The sequence below is a fragment of the Choloepus didactylus genome, chromosome 13 (assembly GCF_015220235.1).
Source record: "Choloepus didactylus isolate mChoDid1 chromosome 13, mChoDid1.pri, whole genome shotgun sequence".
In the NCBI taxonomy this organism is placed as follows: Eukaryota; Metazoa; Chordata; class Mammalia; order Pilosa; family Megalonychidae; genus Choloepus; species Choloepus didactylus.
In genome coordinates this window covers 60,201,043-60,224,502 of record NC_051319.1, presented here as the reverse complement: position 1 = coordinate 60,224,502, position 23,460 = coordinate 60,201,043, and the positions used below count along the sequence as shown (strand labels likewise).

The 23,460-nt window shown below is 41.7% G+C and overlaps 1 protein-coding gene across 3 annotated transcripts in view; it reads right to left on the bottom strand.

The window, feature by feature from the left end:
- Nucleotides 1-23,460, bottom strand: part of TNFAIP8 (TNF alpha induced protein 8) — a 124,552-nt gene that overhangs the window by 60,254 nt on the left and 40,838 nt on the right. The window contains exon 1 of one of the 3 annotated variants that reach the window (XM_037801195.1): nucleotides 5,817-5,834. The exons of 1 other annotated variant lie outside the window; for it this stretch is intronic. Coding sequence is in view for 1 of the 2 variants with exons in the window: in XM_037801190.1 (XP_037657118.1) it covers nucleotides 5,609-5,621 (13 nt within the window). In the remaining variant the exon portion in view is untranslated. Of the gene's footprint in view, nucleotides 1-5,608; nucleotides 5,779-5,816; nucleotides 5,835-23,460 lie in introns of those variants that run through there. One more of the 3 variants, XM_037801190.1, reaches the window with a different exon arrangement.

Below are 23,460 nucleotides of genomic sequence, written 5' to 3'. Positions count from 1 at the left end.
CAGTGTTTTATGGGGACATATAATTGCCATAGTTTGAAAAGCCGACTGTAAATAATTTTCTCAAGTTCTTATTCTCATTGTTCACTGCTCACCAGACCAGATCTATGGTACCTTCGGGACATTTAAATAGCCTTTGAGAATTCCCCTTTCTGTTTTCCAGTGCTGTTCTGGTACATGGAGTCTATGTTTTCCTGATAGCATCTGTGTCATTTGTCATTGGGAGTTCATAATCCAATATATAGGGCCCCATTCACTGTATCTTAACATAGCCAGTTAGCAAATAAAAGAACACTACCACTGTGTGGTGGCCATCATGGTTGGCCTTCATCACTTCCATCCCACCCAACCCGTGTATCTGTGGTGCTGTTTGAGGGAGAAACTGACACCACTGCTAGTTCTCAGGTTCAGCCCTGACCATTTTAACTCAGCCATTGTACTGCCACATCCCCTGCCTTAGAATGACTGGTTTAGGCAACCTGAGTCTAAGCCAAGCAACACAGCACATTCCATGGCCAATAAACCAGTATATTGGGCACATGGCCCAATTTGTGTCAATGAGACATAAATTTACTGGGGCTTCTGGGAAAGGTCAGTCATTCTTCTGACAGAGCCACCAGAAGCCAGTTCTCTCTCCTGGTCTGTGTGTTGTGTGGATATGAAGTCTAGAATTGCTGCAGACATTTCGTTGTCATGAGAGAAGCCAGCTGAGGATGCGACTCAACCACAGGAGGCAGACTGGGAGTAAAAGGGGTGGGGGGGGGGGGTGGTTCTTGATATCCCTGAACTGCTAAATAAAACCTTGTTGGACCTTCTAATTATGTTAGCCAATAAAAAATTATCTTTTGTATAAGTCTCTCTAAACTGGGATTTCTCTTTCTTGTACACTAATAGCCTTATTTAATATACTATCCTGGGCAGCTAACAAAGAGCAGTGCTTGAAAATTTCTATTCTTGCTTTCAGCTTTACCATACTTCCAGCACCTGGAGGACAGTGGGTGAGGAGCACAAGGATGCAGAGCTGATCAATCCTTGCTCCCCCATTGCCTCAAGCTTGCTACCTAACAATGGCAGCCCGGAAGGCCCTGCCTACAGCAGGATCAAGTCTTGCCTGATGGCAGTGTTAGCAGAGAGCAGAGCACCAAGAGGGAGATGCTGAGAAACCTCAGTTCACAGATGGGGAGGAGGGCCTGAGAAGTAGAACATGGGTCTGCGACCTTCCTCCCTCATTCACAGCAGGGTGCCACCCTACCAGCGCTGATGGGGCTCTCTACTGTACCCCCATGTGGGACCATCCTTGCCACATGGGGGTGGCTGCATCCCCGACAGGGAAAGAGCTGTCAGAGCCAGGTGGAGCAAGCAGCTGAGGAACTGTGTGTATAAATGTTAAGAGATCCCAATCAGGAGATAGGAGTGAGGTCCCCGCCCTGGGACAAGTGTGCTAAGGAGCTCTGGGGCACATTTTGTGAAGGGTAGGAATGCTATTACATAGTTAGTAGGAGAAGGGGCAAATCAACAATAGAGAGCACTCATCTCTATAATTTTTGTCTTAAACTCCACTTGGGGCAGCTTTTAACAAGGCCTAAGCATACAGCTAATTGCATTGCTGCACTTCTACTCTGCAGTCTTACAGTCAAAATATTGAATCCCAACAGACTGACCAATTAGGGTTTTAATCAACCTCTCTTTGGAGGCACCTTTAATGCAACACTCTCATTCTTCATCTCCCACGTGCAGCAAATACTTGCGATATTACTGCTTAGATTGTAAGCTAGAAAGGTAGAATTGCTTCTTGTCAGGTTTTCTTAAGGCCTAGTGTTCATAGCAGCCCCACACAAATACCTGCATTTCTGCATCTGCAGGTCCCACGAGCCCTGAGTTATGAGCATGGGATTTCTCTAGCAAGCACTCATTTTCTGTTTCTCACCAAAGCCAGCTCTGAAAGCCCCCATCCCCACCCCACAGAAGCACCACTCTCCTAAAGACCACAGACCCAAAGACGCAGGGGTCTGTGCTTTTAGGCTCCTGTGGTAGAGCGCGAACTTCACTACCAAAAAAGGATGCAAATCAGTGCTAAGGCTAATGGTTTGAGCTGGTGGGGTTTCAGAGCTCATTTATAGACAATAGATACAAATGAACCTATGAAATTATCTGGATTGGCCCCCAAAAAAGTGCTCTACAAACAAATGTAAATGCAAGTTGTGATGATACAAATGATACAATGGGGGCTTTTCTTTAAGAGGAAGAGAAAGAAGGGGTAAGAGTTAAGGATGAGGCTTGAGTCATTCCACAAGGTGGGAATGACTTTGTGCAAATGACTCCAGTGACTCTGTCCACAGAATACAAGCCATGGGATGATTAAAAAAGACAAGATGATGTAGGAGGCAGCATAAAGTGACTCTGCTCTATACTTAGCATGCTGTGACCTTCATCAGAAAGTGAGATTAGACAATTTGGCCTGTATCCAGAGGACAATGGTCATAAGATCTAAGGGCGATGGAAGGGGAAAGGAAAGTAAAGCAAGAAGACGAAGTGTTGCACAAATGTTATCCAGGTCAAGCTGTATTTGATAACCAGCTTGTTCTCCTCAACTGATAGTCTTGTTTTCAAATTCACTTTAAATAAAATTTAATTCTTAATCTTACTAATTCTGTGGTGAAAGTATGGTACTGGGAACTGTAACTGAACACTTAGAACTGTAGAAATTCTATCTTCTATTAGCTATATCTAAATAACTGAAAGATGAACACAGAGAAGGAGTAGGGGAGGCTGCATGAGACTGTAAGTTCTTGGACTTAACAGCTAATGGGAAGAGTACCACTGGGAAAACTCAGAGGATTTATCTCCAAACCCAAAGGAAGGCACTATTTGGCAGACCCCTCTGAGATAAGAGGTCTGACCCTTTCTTGTGTATGCAATGGGCCCTTTAAAGGTAAGGACACACTGGAGGAACCACCAAGACCAGCTGTGCTGAGCCCACAGCACTTTTCTTCCTCTTGGCCACTGCACTTGAAAGTCCCAGCCCATGTGTGGTCGTACATCTCCACCAAGGCAGGAGGGGCAGGGAGAATGCCGGGGCTAGGAGACAGGTGCTCATCCCAGCTCTGGCTCTTAGAGGCTGGCTGACCATGGCCACCAGACTTAATTTCTTTGGCCTAAGTTTCATTTGTAAAATGAAAAAATTAGACTAGAGAAAGTGGCTCCTCATCTCATGCCCAGTATGAATCAAATTCATTACAACTGCCCACAAGGATCTACATGATTTGGCCCCTCACCACCTCCAGCCCACCAGCCTCCTTGCTGCTTCTGGAACACACCAGGCCCCTGCCTACCTCCGGGCATTTTCATCTGCCTTCCCTATGCCTGGAATGTTCTTTCCTAAGATATTCACATATCTGACTTTCTCATGTTTCTCAGATTAGTCTAATATCACATTTTCAGTGAGGACCTATTAAAAAATGCAACCTCCCCCAATAATCTCTATCCCATTTTTTCAGCTTTTTTTAAAAAAAAATTCTCCTTAGCACTTAAAAGCATCCAACCTACTATATTCTACCATGTATTTTACTTAACTATTTTGTTTACAGTCTGTCTCCCCCAGTTAGAATATCAGCTCTCAAAGGCTATCTGCTTTGTCCAGTGATGAATCCCAAGTACCTGGAAGAATGCCTACTACATACTACGAGTCCAGTATTTGCTGAATGGATGTCTGCATGGATAGATGGAAGGTAGGCTGGGAGGGGAAGGACCTCTACAGTGTCCTCTGGCTGTGAAGTCCGTGGACTGTGGTGCCAGTGGTCAGAGGACTCTCCTCTGCCACCGTTGCATCAGGATGGACTCTGTAACTACATGAAAAAATAAGCAAACCCAAGTGAAAACATACAAGGCCCAGGCCAGATGTGGTATGCTTTCATATTGCTGCAGAACTTCTCAAGTTCAGCTTTCTGAATGTTCCATGCCCTGAGCTAATGGGCCACTGTATTCTCTGCACTCTCAGCAAACAGTAATATGCAGACTCCAAATATTGTCTACAAGAAATATTTTATTGGCACTCAGGTCTTTATTTCTAGAGTCTAAATTAATAGGATTTCTGTGGGGCACTGTTACATCCATCTCGTCTCTCTACAGTCTTCATTTAAAATCCCTGGCTAAGATATCACACTGTTAATTAAACCTGAAACCAGAAAAGTTGGTGGTTTTTCCATGTGCATTTCAGCCAGTTCCACTAGGTGGCAACATAGTAAGGATGTGCTGGTGTCTAAAGGGGAAACTGACCAAGGATGACGAGTAGAGAAGCTCCTACATTCCACGGGGTTCTCTTTTCCACACCCTCTTGCCTTCTCTTCACTTTTTTAGCCTGGCTATTTTCAACCAATAATTTAAAATCTTTTCTCAAGTAGTTCATGTTCCCCCACATGAATGCATCTGACTTAATCACTCCAGCCTTGGAAGCTTCACGTATACTTCTTTCTGCCAAAGTACATTGCTTACCCTCCCTTTGGAACTCTATCCCAACCTCACTTCTTCCACAAAACCTTTCCGACCAAACCTGGCTCCGATCCAACTGCATAGTCGCCATGATATATAGTCACAGACACACAACTATTTTTATAGACTGGATAGAATGTGTCTATCACACACACAGCACTGGGCATCTGGTAGACAAATGTACATTTAGCAGAAATGATGTGCAGGTGACCACTTTTTATACCACAGAAAAAGTCATGGCTCTAGGAAATAGCATCAGCTGCCAAGGGTTTAATTTATTGGCCAAGAAACCAGATACACTAACACCTACCTATGTCTTCCAAATTCCAGTTTCTTCCTAGTATTCCATTTAAGCTCCAGAGAATCTTTGAGGCAGAAACATTTTAGATAAACTTCAACAAATATTATGCTAAATCTGAACAAAAGTGTGCAAATATCCATATAACTTTAAGGGCTACTTTAAATGCTCTCTTGCTTTCAATTCTCAAAAACTTTTTCAGTTTACCTTAAAAATAAAATTGTCTACTTTTGAATGCATTAAGCATGGCTGAAACCAAGCCCAAGATGTTATTTTAAAAGTACAAAAGGCCCTACGTATAAGATAAAATTGCTTACTGGCAGTTAAGGGAAGACGTCAACAGCAACATTCTGATAATAGTCCAGTGGGAGAATAGAAATAAACACCCTAATGTTTACAGTTCAATACATAGTGTTGCCACCACTACCAGATAACTTGGAAACAGAGGCATCTTAGAGCAAATAACATATGGAAAACGTAAAAAAGAGAAACTCTTTTTAAATGAAAAAAGCTGCCCAATCTTTTCAGAGCCCCATTTCTGAAACACTACTTTATTTCTTTATCAATGAAATTGTCTACATGCAAACCAGATGCCACTCATCCCACCCACATACCCATACCTCTCTCACCTTAACACCGGTTCCCCACCCCAGAGCCACAGCAACAGAAAAGCAGTGTTTTGTTGAACATAACCACTTTAAAGCCAGGACCAAGTTTTATTCCTTAGTAGACAGCAACAGCCATGTTACTTAGTTACCTGAACATTCTGCCAGATTCCCACAAAGACCTTACATTCAAGGTAATCTGACGGCAGTGGTAACTCACCTAGTTTCAGCATTTTCCTCCTGTACTCAATCAGAAGGACAACTTCACAGCATCTTGATAGTGTCACACTGATTTGAGGAACACACACAGCCACCCAGTGACATGTATTCTATGACATCTGTATCTCCTTCAGCAAGCGACATTCTTCCCTGAGAATAATTCAAAGTAATTTATACTGTCCTGTTGAAAAAATCCACCATTGGCTTACCAAAAAAATGCACAGAAGACAATGGTCAACAACAGTCACTTGAGAAGTTGCCTTGCTTGTTATTCTGGGAGCTGAGTTTCGTCACCTGTAGTGGAATGCATTATGTAGCCTTTAATTGTGAATCCAGAGAGGTCTCCATAGTCACAATGGGGAAGTGCTGGTTGCTGCCTGTACTTGCTACCCATAAACTACAGCTAAACAAAAAAAAAAACACTCCATATGATTCCAGGATTACCTGTGATAGGCCAACAGGAGGCATTTTAAAAATCAAGCAGAAACAGGAACTCTAATGTTTCAACATGCTAGAAAAAAAGGAGTGGATAGTAAAAAAAAACAAAGGGAGCGGCCTTAATCATGGATGTCTGGAAAAAAAATAAAAAAACCCTCATTCCTATCTGGCCAGTATAAACATGAATTTTTATTAACAGTGAGTACTGCTTAGAGATGTTTCTGTTCTCAGAACTAATAACTTTGCTACTTAAAATCATTAGGCTTTTGCTTTTGAAGAGAATATAAAGTCTTTATAAAGAATGTGTGACTGTATACAGGTACACATAATACACACATATACATGCTTACACATATATGCATATATACACTCTAATAATCGCTCTAGAAACATATTTATTTACCTGGGCATCTGACAGTCATACCACCCACAAGTCTTTCACTTATCCATCCCCATCCATGAACACTGTGCCAATCCTTTAGGGCCCACTTCAAGAGCACCACCTCCATGAAGCCTCCTCCTGATGACCCCAATTAGGTATGGATGAGCTCGGCCTTTAACCCCCACAGCATCTTATTTGCACTTTCTTGGTAGCACCTTTTGGAGTACCTATCACAGTTGTCCTTATATTATCTTCTGTTCTATACTATCTTATTCCCCACTATATGGTAAGCATCTTGATTTTATTTTTATCCTCAGTAGCAATAACACTCTGCCTCGAGCTTACCCAGCATGTGGCAAAAGTGGTACCAAGTGGAAGGCAATGAACAAGTGCTCTGGGGTCGGCTAGGCATGATTCAAATTCCAGCTAGGACACTTTCTGGTTCTGCAGACTTGCAAGTTACCTAACCTCTCTGAGCAGTTTTGCTCTTCTGAAAAATGGGAACAACATCATCTACCTCATAGAATTGCTGTCAAGATCTAATGAGGACCATGTGAAGCAGATAACATCTTGTCTGACGCATAACGAATGCTCAAAGAGCAACTGGCATTACTGTTGACCTGAACTGAAATTAAATCCTTACTACTAACTTGGGAAGGAGACTGAAAAGGACACCAAATCAACATCAATTTACAACATATCTATAAATTTCTTCTTTTCATTAGCCCACCTCAGCACATAACTAACCCATAGAGGTCTGAGTTTCATACCTTAGAAACAAGAGCAGAACAATCCTTTTGTGTTCCTTTGTGTTATATCCCCATTCTGACTGGCATCTTAATGTTATGTCAACCTCATCAGGGACTTAGGGACAAACAAAATGTCAAGAAAAGAAAATCTTCCTGGAAGTGCGGGATTCTAAACCACAAGGACTTCCCAAACTGAATCACTGGCAATTCCAAGGGTAAGTTATAAAGTGTAAAGAGCTGAAACGGTACAGCTAAACAGAGAAACAGATCTCTCCCATTTCCCTAAAATGTGGCCTCGATGATAGTTACATGGCTAGGTGGCCACCAGGAACCACTCTGTCCACTACTGCTGGGAGAGGACAGAGCAGCAGAGTGAAGTAAGGGAAGACTGAAGGAAGAATCCAACAGCCCCCCCCCCCCAAAACCTGCAAACATGGTGGCAGAGCCCACCACATGTTCCAGGAACAGTCAGGGAGGCAACCAATAAGGTAAGGGGCAGACCCCAGGTAAGGCAGAGAAGGCTGCAAGCAGTAAAGCCTCATGCATGAGCTGGCCAGCTACGCACCCAGCAGGACAGTCCTGATTTTGGAGAGAATTCTCCAACAATGGGAGAATAAAAAGTAAAGCATCTGGATGGGCCAAAAATCTGCAGGAATCCATTTCTCACTTAAGATATCCTTGATCTCTTGCTTGAGAGAAGAATGCCCAAGTCTTCCATGCTCACATCTTTGACAGTGTGATCTTTAAAGCAGTCCTAGAGGTTGGAATTATATTCTGCTCCTCTTAATTCGTTCAGCAAGAAAGAAGAGTCACAGACAGAAGCTAAAGGCCTGGGAGATTCTCACAGCTCTTGAGATACAAATATCTATTTGTGGAGTGGTCAAACCTCACAGAACAAACTTACTTAAGAAATACGTAACCTTTTGTGGTTGCCCTTTTAGATATGAAATCAGCTCTTCAGTGCTCTCCTAGGACTTGAAAATTAAGACACTTGCAGGAGATTCAAAGCTCAACGATTGTGATGGTCAGTCAGTGTAGAGTCATCACACATATTCTGAGGCAGGGAGGAGAGAGGAGGTAGCTGGACCTTCCAGTCCTAGAAGTCCAGGCCACTGACCTAGTGGCTGAGGAATCAGTCCAGACCCAGGTTTGTTGAAGTAACTTGTGCTCAGCAATACAGGTGGCTGTTTCTCTCTTTCTTGGTGAGCACAGCACTGCAGCCAAAGCACAGTGCTGCTTGGCACCCTTCCCCTTCCCCAGCCCCTGGAGTACAAGTGACGCATGCCAGCGTTTGGAGCTTCATAGTGATACTAAATAAGCCATCCTTAGGGAAGTCTGGTTCCATCTTACCTAGCATTTCTTCTCCATCTATCTGCAACCACAAGGACGGTAGCGTTAGAAAAACCAGACTCTCCACCTCTATATGCATGTACTACACATTATCTAGGTATCTCAGAGTGCGGCACTATCATTTACATCATTTCACTCTCTCTGCACCCAGGGAAAGTGGGTGGCAATCCCAATTTCCAAAGAGAGTGGCCAAACAAATGAGGTTAAGCAGCACATGCAACACGGCCCTGCAAGACAGGGCAGGGCTGAGAAGAGAAGCCATGAGGCCCCTACCCTCCCAGAGCAATCTCCAGAACACACGTGCTCTCTCTGGCCTAGGTGACTGCTTTTTACTTACCCAGAGAAAAATATTTCCTTTACAGCCACCCACATCCTTATCAGCAGCACATTCAACAAAATCACCACAAGAGTGATAAAATTTGTGCCTGCACGAAAAAGATACCTTCACTTGTTTATTTCATCTGATTCTATCACCTCAGAGTCCAAACTGGAAACCTCTAGGAAAAACTTTTACCTTTCTGCTTTGGCATTCCCCCAATATGCTCCCTGGCCCCTAGTGCACAATAATGTGGCTTTTAAGACTAATTTCATTTTCTTTTTTTCAGCCCTCCCCTCTCTCCATCAGTCTCCTCAGACCTTCCTCTTCTGCCAGATCCCAGCTACCTCCTGTCTTTCAATGGCTTCCCTACAACCATGGCCCCAAACCAGAGCCCCCTCCTTGATTCAACTCACTCCTCTTTGTCTCTCTCCTCTTCTTCAAAGGGGAAGAAGTCATTGGTAAAGCAAGAGGGGAAGGAGACAGGCTGAGAGGAAGGAGACAGGCTGAGAGGCATTGTTCCAGGAGCCTCAGTATCCGAGAGTGGCATGGTGTTCCAGAAGTCTTTCCAGACGTTAGAGCAGAGACAAGGACTGTCAGACTCACCCTCTCACCCCAGGGAGGCCTCACCTAGGCAGAGGAGTGCCTGGTTCACACCTAGAGAAGGACAGGGAACTCATACTGGCTGAGCCCACACTAGACACTGGGCAGTATATGTGATGCCTACAGCTCGGTTCACTCAGTCCTCACCAAAACCCTGGGAGGTGGGCATCATTATCCTTGGGTTACAGGTGAGGAAACTGAGCTCTGTAAAATTACCATACTTGTTCAGTGGAATGCTAGGATATGAACCTATGTATGTCTTAATCTAAATATGTTGGCCTTTTTCTCTTCATATCATATCATGAAGGTGTCCTTGGTTCACCAGACAGAAAGCATAAATATGTGACTGTCTAGAAAATAAAAAGAGCACCTGGCAACCCACCTTTCAAGGCCAAGTGGATCAGTGAGTTAAACAATCTGAACAGGTGCTGCTGGGAGCCAGCACTGGCATCAGAGACAGGCTGGGGTGGGGAATTTCTCCAATCTGTCATCACTTCAGCTGCCATTCAGTGTGGGAAAGCAGAACTTTCTATCATGCAGTATATGTTTCTATGTTTTAAGTACACATTTTATAAAATGTTACTCTTGGAAGCAAAAGAAGACGGTCTTCTCTCACTTAGAATCACGTAAGTTCAATGGCAGCAAGACCTCAGATATCATCTAACCTCATTTCACAAGTGAAGAAAGTAAGGCAGCCCAAGCAGGCTGAAAGGCATGTCCAAAAATCACACTGCTAGCTGGTTAGCAGTGCAGCTGGGGTAAGAACCGGATCTTAGGCCTCCAGTATGAGCAGTTATGTATGTCTTCCTGTATTTCAGGCTCAAATGGCTCTTCACACTTGCACCACCAATGAAAACACTAACTTAGCATTTACAAAGCAAAGAAACACCGAGCACCTGCTGCAATAAATATCCTGGCACTTGAATGTGGTTTATTTTCTGCTGAACTGAATATAAACAGAGTGCTGACATTTTATAGCATTCTTCTATTGCAAACCTTCATGTAAAACAGAACATGACTGCTAGTAATAAAATATAAAACTAATCAAACTCTTAATTTGCCAAGAAAAACCATCCAACTGTGTAGTAAATTTCTCGATAAATTTCTAGAATTTTTAGTTAATAGAGCAATACATGGTATTTCCCAAGCTGAAATCCTCATCCTCCCTCTATTGCCAAATCTTTTTTTTCTCACTGTTTTAACTTCTCTGGACGCCATCACTGATTCCTCTCTTGGTTTAGATGGTCACTCATTCACCAAGTTCTGCTGGCTGCTCATCTGTGCTTCTCTCATTCTCATTTCCATTTCAATCATGTTACACTTTTTGTTTAAAAGTGGCAGAAGATGGTTTCTTGTCTTGCCAGAGAATGGCGACAAAGTTGTTCTACTCTGCGTTTCTTCTTTCGAGTACAAAAAGCTTTATCGTATGTTTTACCCATGTGGCTATTATCAAACCCAAATTTTTTAAAATAGTAATTTTCAGAAACTTTTTGACTCAGAGAGCAATCAGAACTTACAGCATGTTCTGAGCAAAGTTCCCCTCTGATTTTTTTTCCCCCTCAAGTAAAGCACATATCATTTTTGATCATTTGGGGGGTGGGGTGTGGGAATCTGTCACACAGTTCTGGGCCTTATCCCAATTTGTACCCAGAGCCCACATGCTCATGCAACCAACAACCAACACATGTCCTCCACCCCCATCTTCCTCAGTCTAATGACAAAAACAAATTAGCTAATGAGAGGGCTGGCATCTAACAAGCTCTCTCTGAACAGTGACCTAGGAGCAACATTTCCAGCAAATTACACCTCATCCCCTGGAGAGGGGTGGGAGCCATGTTTTCCCTTCCCACGGATGCAGTCCTGTCCTTACAGATGAGAATGGGGCCGTGGAGCCCCAGGGTCCCCTGCCCTGGGCTATATATTTCTGTCTTCCCTCCTCTATCTTCTTGTCATCCAAGGCCTATCAGGCAAAGGAGAGCCAACAGGCCAGTTTTATCTGAAAAAATGCTCATTAGCACAGCAAAGGGGTGGACTACCACTAAATTTAAAAGCTTCCTCCCCACAAGGCAGCTTCTCATCTGCGGCTCCGTATCTCACCTTCCCATCAGACATGAAACCTCAGTGTCATCATAGACCCCACCCTCCCCTGCCAGTCACCAAGTTTTGATGTTTCTCCACCTCTGAAATGTCCTGCCTTCCCCTCATTTCTAATGCCCCATCCCACTCAGACCTCATCCTCTCGCCTGAACTTCTTGTTTCTTTCACTTAGTTGCCCTCATGGAACATGTTCTCAAAGCACAGCTCTGCTTCCCTTGGTATTCCCACATGTACCTAGAACAGAACAAATAAATGCTTCTGCAACCTCACTTAACCACATCACTCTGATGAGGAATATGCAATGCTTCTCTACTGACCATGGAACAGAGTCCAAACTTCCAGCACAGTATTTAACACTATCCCCAAAACTGTCCCCACCATGCTTAACACTGTTTCATCTCTGGGTTCCTGATCACCTACTTTCCTCGGCTTCTTAGGTCTTTTCCACCATTGCCATCTGTAAAACACGGCAGTCCCCCAAGGCTCAGCTCAGACAAGGCCTCTCATGACACCTGTAGCCAGACACTAGCACCCACTCTTCTGTCTCCTCACATCATTTGGAAACGTTCACCAAGTTTTTCCCCAAGGGACAGAGATTGATTTCAATAAAATATATATATATATATATATATATATACACACACACATATATACACAATTAGCTGTATTAGACTGTACTTTTCTAGATGACAGGGAGATTTCTTAATGTGTTCAACAAAATAAATCCACATTTATCTGATACCTACTGCATGTGAGGTACAGAATTAGATGCTGTGGACATGATGGGGAATAAAATACACAGGGTTTGCCTTTCCTACAAAACTGACATTCAATGGGAGAAAGCGATGGCAGACAAGTAAACCTGTAAATAAATGAACTGCAGCTTGTGATAGAAGCTAGGATGGAAATGAACAGAGGATCCTGGTGGAGAGCACTGTAACAGAGGTGGCACTGGAGCTGAGAGCCCCTATGCCAAAGTCTAGGGGGAGAGCAGTGCAGGCAGCAGAAAGGGCAGGAGCTACAGCCTGAGACAGGACAAGCTTGGCCCGTTTCAGGGAAAGGAGTAGAAAGGTGGTCAGTGCAGCTGCAGTGGGGAAGCAGGTGCAAGATTCAGGCAGGGCTAGCATTTGTAGAGCTGTATAGGACATGGTAAGACAAGCTTACATTCTATGGAAGGAATGTAAAACAGGACAAATGCCTGAGAGGCAAAGTGGCAATAAAGATAAAAAAACTTTAAATTCCACGTGCCTTTTAAACCACTTCTAGTATATCCAATGATACAGACAAGTGTGGAAAGCTGTGGTGCAAGGAAGTTCACAGCAGTGTTATGATACTGAGAACTGAAAACAGCCCAAGTCTCCCAACGAGGGCTAGGTAAGTGAATGATAGAACACCCATAAAAAGGCATTTAATACAGTATTTTAAAATGATCTTGCAGAGTAAATAATAACATGGGAACTGTTCACAAAGATTACAAAGGCAGTTTGTAAAAGGAAAGAAATTATATTAAGTAACATGCAATTTTTGTCAAGGAAAATTATAGGCATACCAAAAAAGATCTGCAGTAATATTCACAATAATATGTTTTCCTTGGTAGCAGAACAAAGGAGAATCTTTTTTTTTTTTTTTTTTTTTTTTGCTAAATTGTCATTTATAACTACACTACAGAAGCATGTAATAATCTTGTAACAAGAATAAAAAAGGTTTTTAAAAAGGTGTGAGTTACAAGAAGGTATAAAAGGGTGGATATCCTATGATATCATAGAAATCAGTGGAGGCTACTGATCAAGAGATGACTGGGGCATTCTTCTGTCTTTTCAGGGAATCTTCAAAGCAAAACAGAAAAACAAATCATTAAAAAAAAAAAAACACCTAGAATTTAGGACAGGAAGTGTGTCATTCCTTTCTAGCTTAGCCCTCTGACTCAGCACTTACTCTTAGCCAGGTCCCTCCAAAGAAGTTAGGAGACAGGAGCTCTGAGAAGATGGAGACTTAGAAACCTCACCCCAGGAGCTCCCAGCCCTGAGGGTAAAGTCTGAAATACCAGACCAGGTTCTTACCAAGGGAAAAACTTTCCTTGTTCTTCTTTAGATTCATTACAACTGAGACCAACAGCCCCACTTACGATTAAGGGTTAAACATGATTAAATTCAATTCTATTTCTTTTAAATAAGATTTACTGCACAAGACCCACACACACTGTTGGTTCAAGCCTTCTTCCCAAACAGGTTTGAAAATTAAATAAACAGTCCAGACAAGTAACAACAAGTCTCAGGTATTCTGATCCTGACTTGTGCTCAAGTTGAAAAAGTTCAGCCACAGAAGTTCCCTCAGCCAATCTGTCCCCCTGCTTTCCACTGGGTCACAAAGGTGATTTGGTTCCTGTGTCTCCATCTGGCAGCCTCATAAGCAGTGCTCAAGAGCCATTCAAAGAGCACAGATATAAATAATCGGCTAAGAGACTCCCATATGCTTCTTTTACTTCCGTTTTAAATAACCCTCCGGAAAGTACAGAGTGGAGGGAGACACTTACACAGGACCATAAAACAAAATGGAAATTTTTGACCCTGGAAGTCTTTAAATTGGTATTTTAAGACAAATTAAATAATAATTTAATTATATTTTAAATACAATTATAATCAGAGCCACTGCCTTCCCACATTCATTTAACAAATATTTATTGAGGCCTCACTGTGCCCTATGCTAGACCAGAGGATAAAATGACACACGAGGGGTTCAGAGGAGGGGTGGGTGTGTGTGTTGGGGGAGGGTGGCAGTGGGTAGAGTGGGAGGAGACCGATACTTCAAGAAACTCCAAGAAAGAAGCACAGTCAGTTTGGGAACAGATTATAAAGGATTTTTATAAGCTCTGTTAAAAAGTTGGGACTTTACCAAAATTCCAGTGAGGGGATGACACAATCAGATTGACATTTTATAAAGACCAATGGCAGCACAGAAAGCCAGAATGGAGATGAAGGACATATCAATGGCCCTTAGAGTAACCTAGGTAAGAGGTGATGGTGGCAGCCTGGGCTTAGTTGGTGGCAGTAGACAGTAACGAGCAGTATACAGATTCTACAGCTAATTAATGGAAGAAATGACAATATTGGCAATTGATTGGGCACAAGGGTGAGGTGGAAGAAGATGTCCTCCAGGTTTCGATGGTCAACCAGATGGTACAGATGCATCATTTACAGAGAAGGGGAAGACTGGAAGAGAAAGTAAGTTCAGATTTCTTCACATCAAATTTGAGTTGCCTGTGATACATGCAAGCACAGATGGACACTTCACAGCTAGATGCATAGGTCAGAACTTAGACAGGAGGTTGGACTTATTATGCTAACTATATGAATTTGGGAGTCATTAGCTAGTATTTGGTATTTAACCCATGGGACTAGATGAAATCTTTACCTGACTTCTCAATCCTGGCTGCAGGTAACAAAATAACAAAAACATGTGGGGTGATGGAAGTTTTGGTAATCAATAGTGGTCATATAGCACAATATTGGGAATGTAGTTAACAGTACTGGATTATATATTTCAATGTGGTTAAAAGGGGAAATTTTAGGTTGTATATTTGTTACTAGGATAAAAACTATTTTGTAAAAAAACCATAGGACTGTACAACACAAACAGGGAACCCTAATGTAAACCAGGGATTATAGCTAATAGTACAATTATAATATTCTTTCATTAATTGTAACAAATTTACCATACTAAAGCAAGGTATTAATAATGGGGGGTATATAGGAACCCTGTAATCCTATAACTTCTCTAATAAAAAACCAACAACAAAACTGATGTCCACGTGTCTTGCCAGAGATTCCGAATTTATTAGACTTGATAAAGCCTGGCTTTTTTTTTTTTTTTTTTTTCCCCAGCTGCCCAGGTGATTCTTATGTGTAACCCAAGCTAGGAACTACTGCCCTAGAGAGACAGTGTGGTTATGGAGAAGAGAGTCAAAGGCTCCACCCTGGGGCACTTTAATACATAGAGGCACCTGGAAGAAGTAGCTATTGAGGTAGAGGAAAAGGTGGGTGTGTGCCCTGGAAGCCCAGTGGAGAAAGTGTTTTGAGAAGGAAGAAGGAGGGATGAACCATGTCAAATACCGCCGAGAAGCTGAGGAAGATGAGGACTGAGAACTGGCAGCAGGATTGTTAACATGGAGGTCTTGGGGGATCTTAACAACAACAGTTTTGGAGGAGAGGTGGGTGAGACTGGCTGCCAGGTGGGGAGAGCAAATGTAGAGAGTAGGGACTTCCACCATAAGCGGAAGTCAAGAAGGACTAGAGCTGGAAGGCTACTTTGGATTGAGGAATTTTTTTTTTTAATTTGCTTTTTAAGAAAGGTGATTTTTTAAAAAGGTCATGTTTTGACACCATGCAGATGATACCATACAGACAAAAAAACTGACACAGAAAAGAGGGGGTACAATTGCCAGATGACTAGCAGAAGTTAGAAAGAAAAAGCCACAAAACACTGCAAACTAATGAATTTGAAATTACCCTTCAAGTGCCAGGTGTAACTTATTTTTCAGAGGGGTATAATGTCCTTAAAAAAAAAAAAACCACAGAATGGCTAGACTATAATAGAGCTTAAAGATCATCTAGGCCAATGTCCATTCTCACTCCAATGCCTGAAACCCCTGTGTCCTCTATCTGTGGTCTTCTTAACAATCTCCACTGAAAGAGAATTCCTACACCTCTCTGGCCCATTACCTCCCAACTCCAACCCTAGTTCATGATCTCCTTGGCCACTCCTTGAACTGAGCCAGAATCTGTTTTTTCTATACTTCCATCCCCTGGCTCTGGTTCTGTGCCTTAAGGATACACTGAACATATCTAATCCCTCTTCTATGTCTTTCAAACATTTGAAAACTATTACCTCCTGCCTGACCCTATTAACCCATACACCCCAAACCAAACCATTTTTTTTTTACATGCATGGACAGACAGGTCCCCATTCTGGGAAATATCTAGACAGGAGCTACCAATCCACCAGTTGTCTTTTAATATGATGAAAGGGTGGACAAGCATATTGAAATAAAAGTTACACTGATATATATACAAATAACCCACAATAATCCTGGTTTCTAAGAAACCAAAATGGTTCCAGGCTAATTTTTATGTCATGGTTTGGGCTTGATCCACTCAATCCTTAAGCACTAATTTAATTCTCTTCCTCCCCATTCTGTTCCCCAATTCCAGCAGAGAACAACCCCCTCTGACACACACACATATACCACATATGCACACACACGCTCATCCTGCCATGTAAGAGAACACTGGAGCATCACCAGCTGTAATCTTGTAATGATTCTCACAACAATCAAACTTTTAAGAAAGGAGACCCTTTGACACGGTAAACTTGGATTAATTTTCCAGGAACTTCATGATGAAAAACAAAACTCCAAAGCCTGAAGAAAACATTGAACATTTACATATCCAGGGAGGAGAGTTTTTAAAATGCAGTTGTAAATTAATTGAAAAGCATAGCTACAAAAGCCAGGATTAGACTAAAATTAAAGTATCCCTTGGATTATGGAGTCATTGCTAACACTCAAGGAAGAAACAGGATACGTTATTCTAACACTGAAGTTTGGAGTACCCATGCCAAATATTACATGAGCTGTTATTCTTCTAGTCTTAATTTAAAACAGTCCAACTACAGAGTGTGAAAGGGACTTAGAGATGTTTTAGTTACTCCTCCAGGAAAGTAGGTAGAAAGCCAGGAACTGCGTGGACTGAACACCACAGAGCAATCTGTCTTTGGGCATACTTCATACAACACTCATGAAAATGTCGAACTGCTGAGATCAGCGAAATCTGTAAGTTTTTGCGGACAGGGGACCCGCGCCCCTCCCTGCCAGGCTCAGTCCCGTGGGAGGAGGGGCTGTCAGCTCCGGGAAGGAGAAGGGAGAACTGCAGTGGCTGCTCTTATCGGAAACTCATTCTACTGATCCAGACTCCAACCATAGATAGACAGAGACCAGACACCAGAGAATCTGTGAGCAGCCAGCCCAGCAGAGAGGAGACAGGCATAGAAAAAAAAAAAACAACACGAAAAACTCCAAAATAAAAGCAGAGGATTTTTAGAGTTCTGGTGAACACAGAAAGGAGAAGGGCGGAGCTCAGGCCCTAAGGTGCATATGCAAATCCTGAAGAAAAGCCGATCTCTCTGCCCTGTGGACCTTTCCTTAATGGCCCTGGTTGCTTTGTCTCTTAGCATTTCAATAACCCATTAGATCTCTGAGGAGGACCCTTTTTTTTTTTTTTTTTTTTTTTAATCCTTTTTTCTTTTTCTAAAACAATTACTCTAAGAAGCCCATTACAGAAAGCTTCAAAGACTTTCAATTTCGGCAGGTCAAGTCAAGAGCAGAACTAAGAGAGCTCTGAGACAAAAGGCAATAATTCAGTAGCTGAGAAAATTCACTAAACACCACAACTTCCCAAGAAAACGGGGGTGTCCGCTCATAGCCACCATCCTGGTGGACAGGAAACACTCCTGCCCATCGCCAGCCCCATAGCCCAGAGCTGCCCCAGACAACCCAGTGTGATGGAAGGGCTTCAAATAACAGGCACACACCACAAAACTGGGCGTGGACATTAGCCTTCCCTGCAACCTCAGCTGATTGTCCCAGAGTTGGGAAGGTGGAGCAGTGTGAATTAACAAAGCCCCATTCAGCCATAATTTGAGCAGACTGGGAGCCTCCCTACACAGCCCAGCAGCCCAGAACTGCCCTGGGGGGACGGCACTCACCTGCGACATAGCACAGTCATCCCTCAACAGAGGATCCGGGGTGCACAGCCTGGAAGAGGGGCCCACTTGCAAGTCTCAGGAGCCATACGCCAATACCAAGGACTTGTGGGTCAGTGGCAGAGACAAACTGTGGCAGGACTGAACTGAAGGATTAGACTATTGCACCAGCTTTAAAACTCTACGATCACCAGGGAGATTTGATTGTTAGGGCCACCCCCCCTCCCCGACTGCCCAGAAACACGCCCCACATACAGGGCAGGCAACACCAACTACACACGCAAGCTTGGTACACCAATTGGGCCCCACAAGACTCACTCCCCCACTCACCAAAAAGGCTAAGCAGGGGAGAACTGGCTTGTGGAGAACAGGTGGCTCGTGGACGCCACCTGCTGGTTAGTTAGAGAAAGTGTACTCCACGAAGCTGTAGATCTGATAAATTAGAGATAAGGACTTCAATAGGTCTACAAACCCTAAAAGAACCCTATCAAGTTCAGCAAATGCCACGAGGCCAAAAACAACAGAAAATTATAAAGCATATGAAAAAACCAGACGATATGGATAACCCAAGCCCAAGCACCCAAATCAAAAGACCAGAAGAGACACAGCACCTAGAGCAGCTACTCAAAGAACTAAAGATGAACAATGAGACCATAGTACGGGATATGAAGGAAATCAAGAAGACTCTAGAAGAGCATAAAGAAGACATTGCAAGACTAAATAAAAAATGGATGATCTTATGGAAATTAAAGAAACTGTTGACCAAATTAAAAAGATTCTGGACACTCATAGTACAAGACTAGAGGAAGCTGAACAACGAATCAGTGACCTGGAAGATGACAGAATGGAAAATGAAACCATAAAAGAAAGAATGGGGAAAAAAATTGAAAAAATCAAAATGGACCTCAGGGATATGATAGATAATATGAAACGTCCAAATATAAGACTCATTGGTGTCCCAGAAGGGGAAGAAAAGGGTAAAGGTCTAGGAAGAGTATTCAAAGAAATTGTTGGGGAAAACTTCCCAAATCTTCTAAACAACATAAATACACAAATCATAAATGCTCAGTGAAACCCAAATAGAATAAATCCAAATAAACCCACTCCAAGACATATACTGATCACACTGTCAAACACAGAAGAGAAGGAGCAAGTTCTGAAAGCAGCAAGAGAAAAGCAATTCACCACATACAAAGGAAACAGCATAAGACTAAGTAGTGACTACTCAGCAGCCACCGTGGAGGCAAGAAGGCAGTGGCACGATATATTTAAAATTCTGAGCGAGAAAAATTTCCAGCCAAGAATACTTTATCCAGCAAAGCTCTCCTTCAAATTTGAGGGAGAGCTTAAATTTTTCACAGACAAAGAAATGCTGAGAGAATTTGCTAACAAGAGACCTGCCCTACTGGAGATACTAAAGGGAGTCCTACAGACAGAGAAACAAAGACAGGACAGAGAGACTTGGAGAAAGGTTCAGTACTAAAGAGATTCGGTATGGGTACAATAAAGGATATTAATAGAGAGAGGGGAAAAATATGGCAAACATAAACCAAAGGATAAGATGGCCGATTCAAGAAATGCCTTCACGGTTATAACGTTGAATGTAAATGGATTAAACTCCCCAATTAAAAGATATAGATTCGCAAAATGGATCAAAAAAAATGAACCACCAATATGTTGCATACAAGAGACTCATCTTAGACATAGGGACACAAAGAAACTGAAAGTGAAAGGATGGAAAAAAATATTTCATGCAAGCTACAGCCAAAAGAAAGCAGGTGTAGCAATATTAATCTCAGATAAAATAGACTTCAAATGCAGGGATGTTTTAAGAGACAAAGAAGGCCACTACATACTAATAAAAGGGGCAATTCAGCAAGAAGAAATAACAATCGTAAATGTCTATGCACCCAATCAAGGTGCCACAAAATACATGAGAGAAACACTGGCAAAACTAAAGGAAGCAATTGATGTTTCCACAATAATTGTGGGAGACTTCAACACATCACTCTCTCCTATAGATAGATCAACCAGACAGAAGACCAATAAGGAAATTGAAAACCTAAACAATCTGATAAATGAATTAGATTTAACAGACATATACAGGACATTACATCCCAAATCACCAGGATACACATACTTTTCTAGTGCTCACGGAACTTTCTCCACAATAGATCATATGCTGGGACATAAAACAAGCCTCAATAAATTTAAAAAGATTGAAATTATTCAAAGCACATTCTCTGACCACAATGGAATACAATTAGAAGTCAATAACCATCAGAGACTTAGAAAATTCACAAATACCTGGAGGTTAAACAACACACTCCTAAACAATCAGTGGGTTAAAGAAGAAATAGCAAGAGAAATTGCTAAATATATAGAGACGAACGAAAATGAGAACACAACATACCAAAACCTATGGGATGCAGCAAAAGCAGTGCTAAGGGGGAAATTTATAGCACTAAACGCATATATTAAAAAGGAAGAAAGAGCCAAAATCAAAGAACTAATGGATCAACTGAAGAAGCTAGGAAATGAACAGCAAACCAATCCTAAACCAAGTAGAAGAAAAGAAATAACAAGGATTAAAGCAGAAATAAATGACATAGAGAACAAAAAAACAATAGAGAGGATAAATATCACCAAAAGTTGGTTCTTTGAGAAGATCAACAAGATTGACAAGCCCCTAGCTAGACTGACAAAATCAAAATAGAGAAGACCCATATAAACAAAATAATGAATGAAAAAGGTGACATAACTGCAGATCCTGAAGAAATTAAAAAAATTATAAGAGGATATTATGAACAACTGTATGGCAATAAACTGGACGATGTAGAAGAAATGGACAATTTCCTGGAAACATATGAACAACCTAGACTGACCAGAGAAGAAATAGAAGAACTCAACCAACCCATCACAAGCAAAGAGATCCAATCAGTCATCAAAAATCTTCCCACAAATAAATGCCCAGGGCCAGATGGCTTCACAGGGGAATTCTACCAAACTTTCCAGAAAGAACTGACACCAATCTTACTCAAACTCTTTCAAAACATTGAAGAAAATGGAACACTACCTAACTCATTTTATGAAGCTAACATCAATCTAATACCAAAACCAGGCAAAGATGCTACAAAAAAGGAAAACTACCGGCCAATCTCCCTAATGAATATAGATGCAAAAATCCTCAACAAAATACTTGCAATTCGAATCCAAAGACACATTAAAAAAATCATACACCATGACCAAGTGGGGTTCATTCCAGGCATGCAAGGATGGTTCAACATAAGAAAAACAATCAATGTATTACAACACATTAACAAGTCAAAAGGGAAAAATCAACTGATCATCTCAATAGATGCTGAAAAAGCATTTGACAAAATCCAACATCCGTTTTTGATAAAAACACTTCAAAAGGTAGGAATTGAAGGAAACTTCCTCAACATGATAAAGAGCATATATGAAAAACCCATAGCCAGCATAGTACTCAATGGTGAGAGACTGAAAGCCTTCCCTCTAAGATCAGGAACAAGACAAGCATGCCCGCTGTCACCACTGTTATTCAACATTGTGCTGGAAGTGCTAGCCAGGGCAATCCGGCAAGACAAAGAAATAAAAGGCATCCAAATTGGAAAAGAAGAAGTAAAACTGTCATTGTTTGCAGACGATATGATCTTATATCTAGAAAACCCTGAGAAATCGACGATACAGCTACTAGAGCTAATCAACAAATTTAGCAAAGTAGCGGGATACAAGATTAATGCACATAAGTCAGTAATGTTTCTATATGCTAGAAATGAACAAACTGAAGAGACACTCAAGAAAAAGATACCATTTTCAATAGCAACTAAAAAAATCAAGTACCTAGGAATAAACTTAACCAAAGATGTAGAAGAACTATACAAAGAAAACTACATAGCTCTACTAAAAGAAATAGAAGGGGACCTTAAAAGATGGAAAAATATTCCATGTTCATGGACAGGAAGGCTAAATGTCATTAAGATGTCAATTCTACCCAAACTCATCTACAGATTCAATGCAATCCCAATCAAAATTCCAACAACCTACTTTGCAGACTTGGAAAAGCTAGTTATCAAATTTATTTGGAAAGGGAAGATGCCTCGAATTGCTAAAGACACTCTAAAAAAGAAAAACGAAGTGGGAGGACTTACAGTCCCTGACTTTGAAGCTTATTATAAAGCCACAGTTGCCAAAACAGCATGGTACTGGCACAAAGATAGACATATAGATCAATGGAATCGAATTGAGAATTCAGAGATAGACCCTCAGATCTATGGCCGACTGATCTTTGATAAGGCCCCCAAAGTCACTGAAATGAGCCATAATGGTCTTTTCAACAAATGGGGCTGGGAGAGTTGGATATCCATATCCAAAAGAATGAAAGAGGACCCCTACCTCACCCCCTACACAAAAATTAACTCAAAATGGACCAAAGATCTCAATATAAAAGAAAGTACCATAAAACTCCTAGAAGATAATGTAGGAAAACATCTTCAAGACCTTGTATTAGGCGGCCACTTCCTAGACTTTACACCCAAAGCACAAGCAACAAAAGAGAAAATAGATAAATGGGAACTCCTCAAGCTTAGAAGTTTCTGCACCTCAAAGGAATTTCTCAAAAAGGTAAAGAGGCAGCCAACTCAATGGGAAAAAATTTTTGGAAACCATGTATCTGACAAAAGACTGATATCTTGCATATACAAAGAAATCCTACAACTCAATGACAATAGTACAGACAGCCCAATTATAAAATGGGCAAAAGATATGAAAAGACAGTTCTCTGAAGAGGAAATACAAATTGCCAAGAAACACATGAAAAAATGTTCAGCTTCACTAGCTATTAGAGAGATGCAAATTAAAACCACAATGAGATACCATCTAACACCAGTTAGAATGGCTGCCATTAAACAAACAGGAAACTACAAATGCTGGAGGGGATGTGGAGAAATTGGAACTCTTATTCACTGTTGGTGGGACTGTATAATGGTTCAGCCACTCTGGAAGTCAGTCTGGCAGTTCCTTAGAAAACTAGATATAGAGCTACCATTCGATCCGGCGATTGCACTTCTCGGTATATACCCGGAAGATCGGAAAGCAGTGACACGAACAGATATCTGCACGCCAATGTTCATAGCAGCATT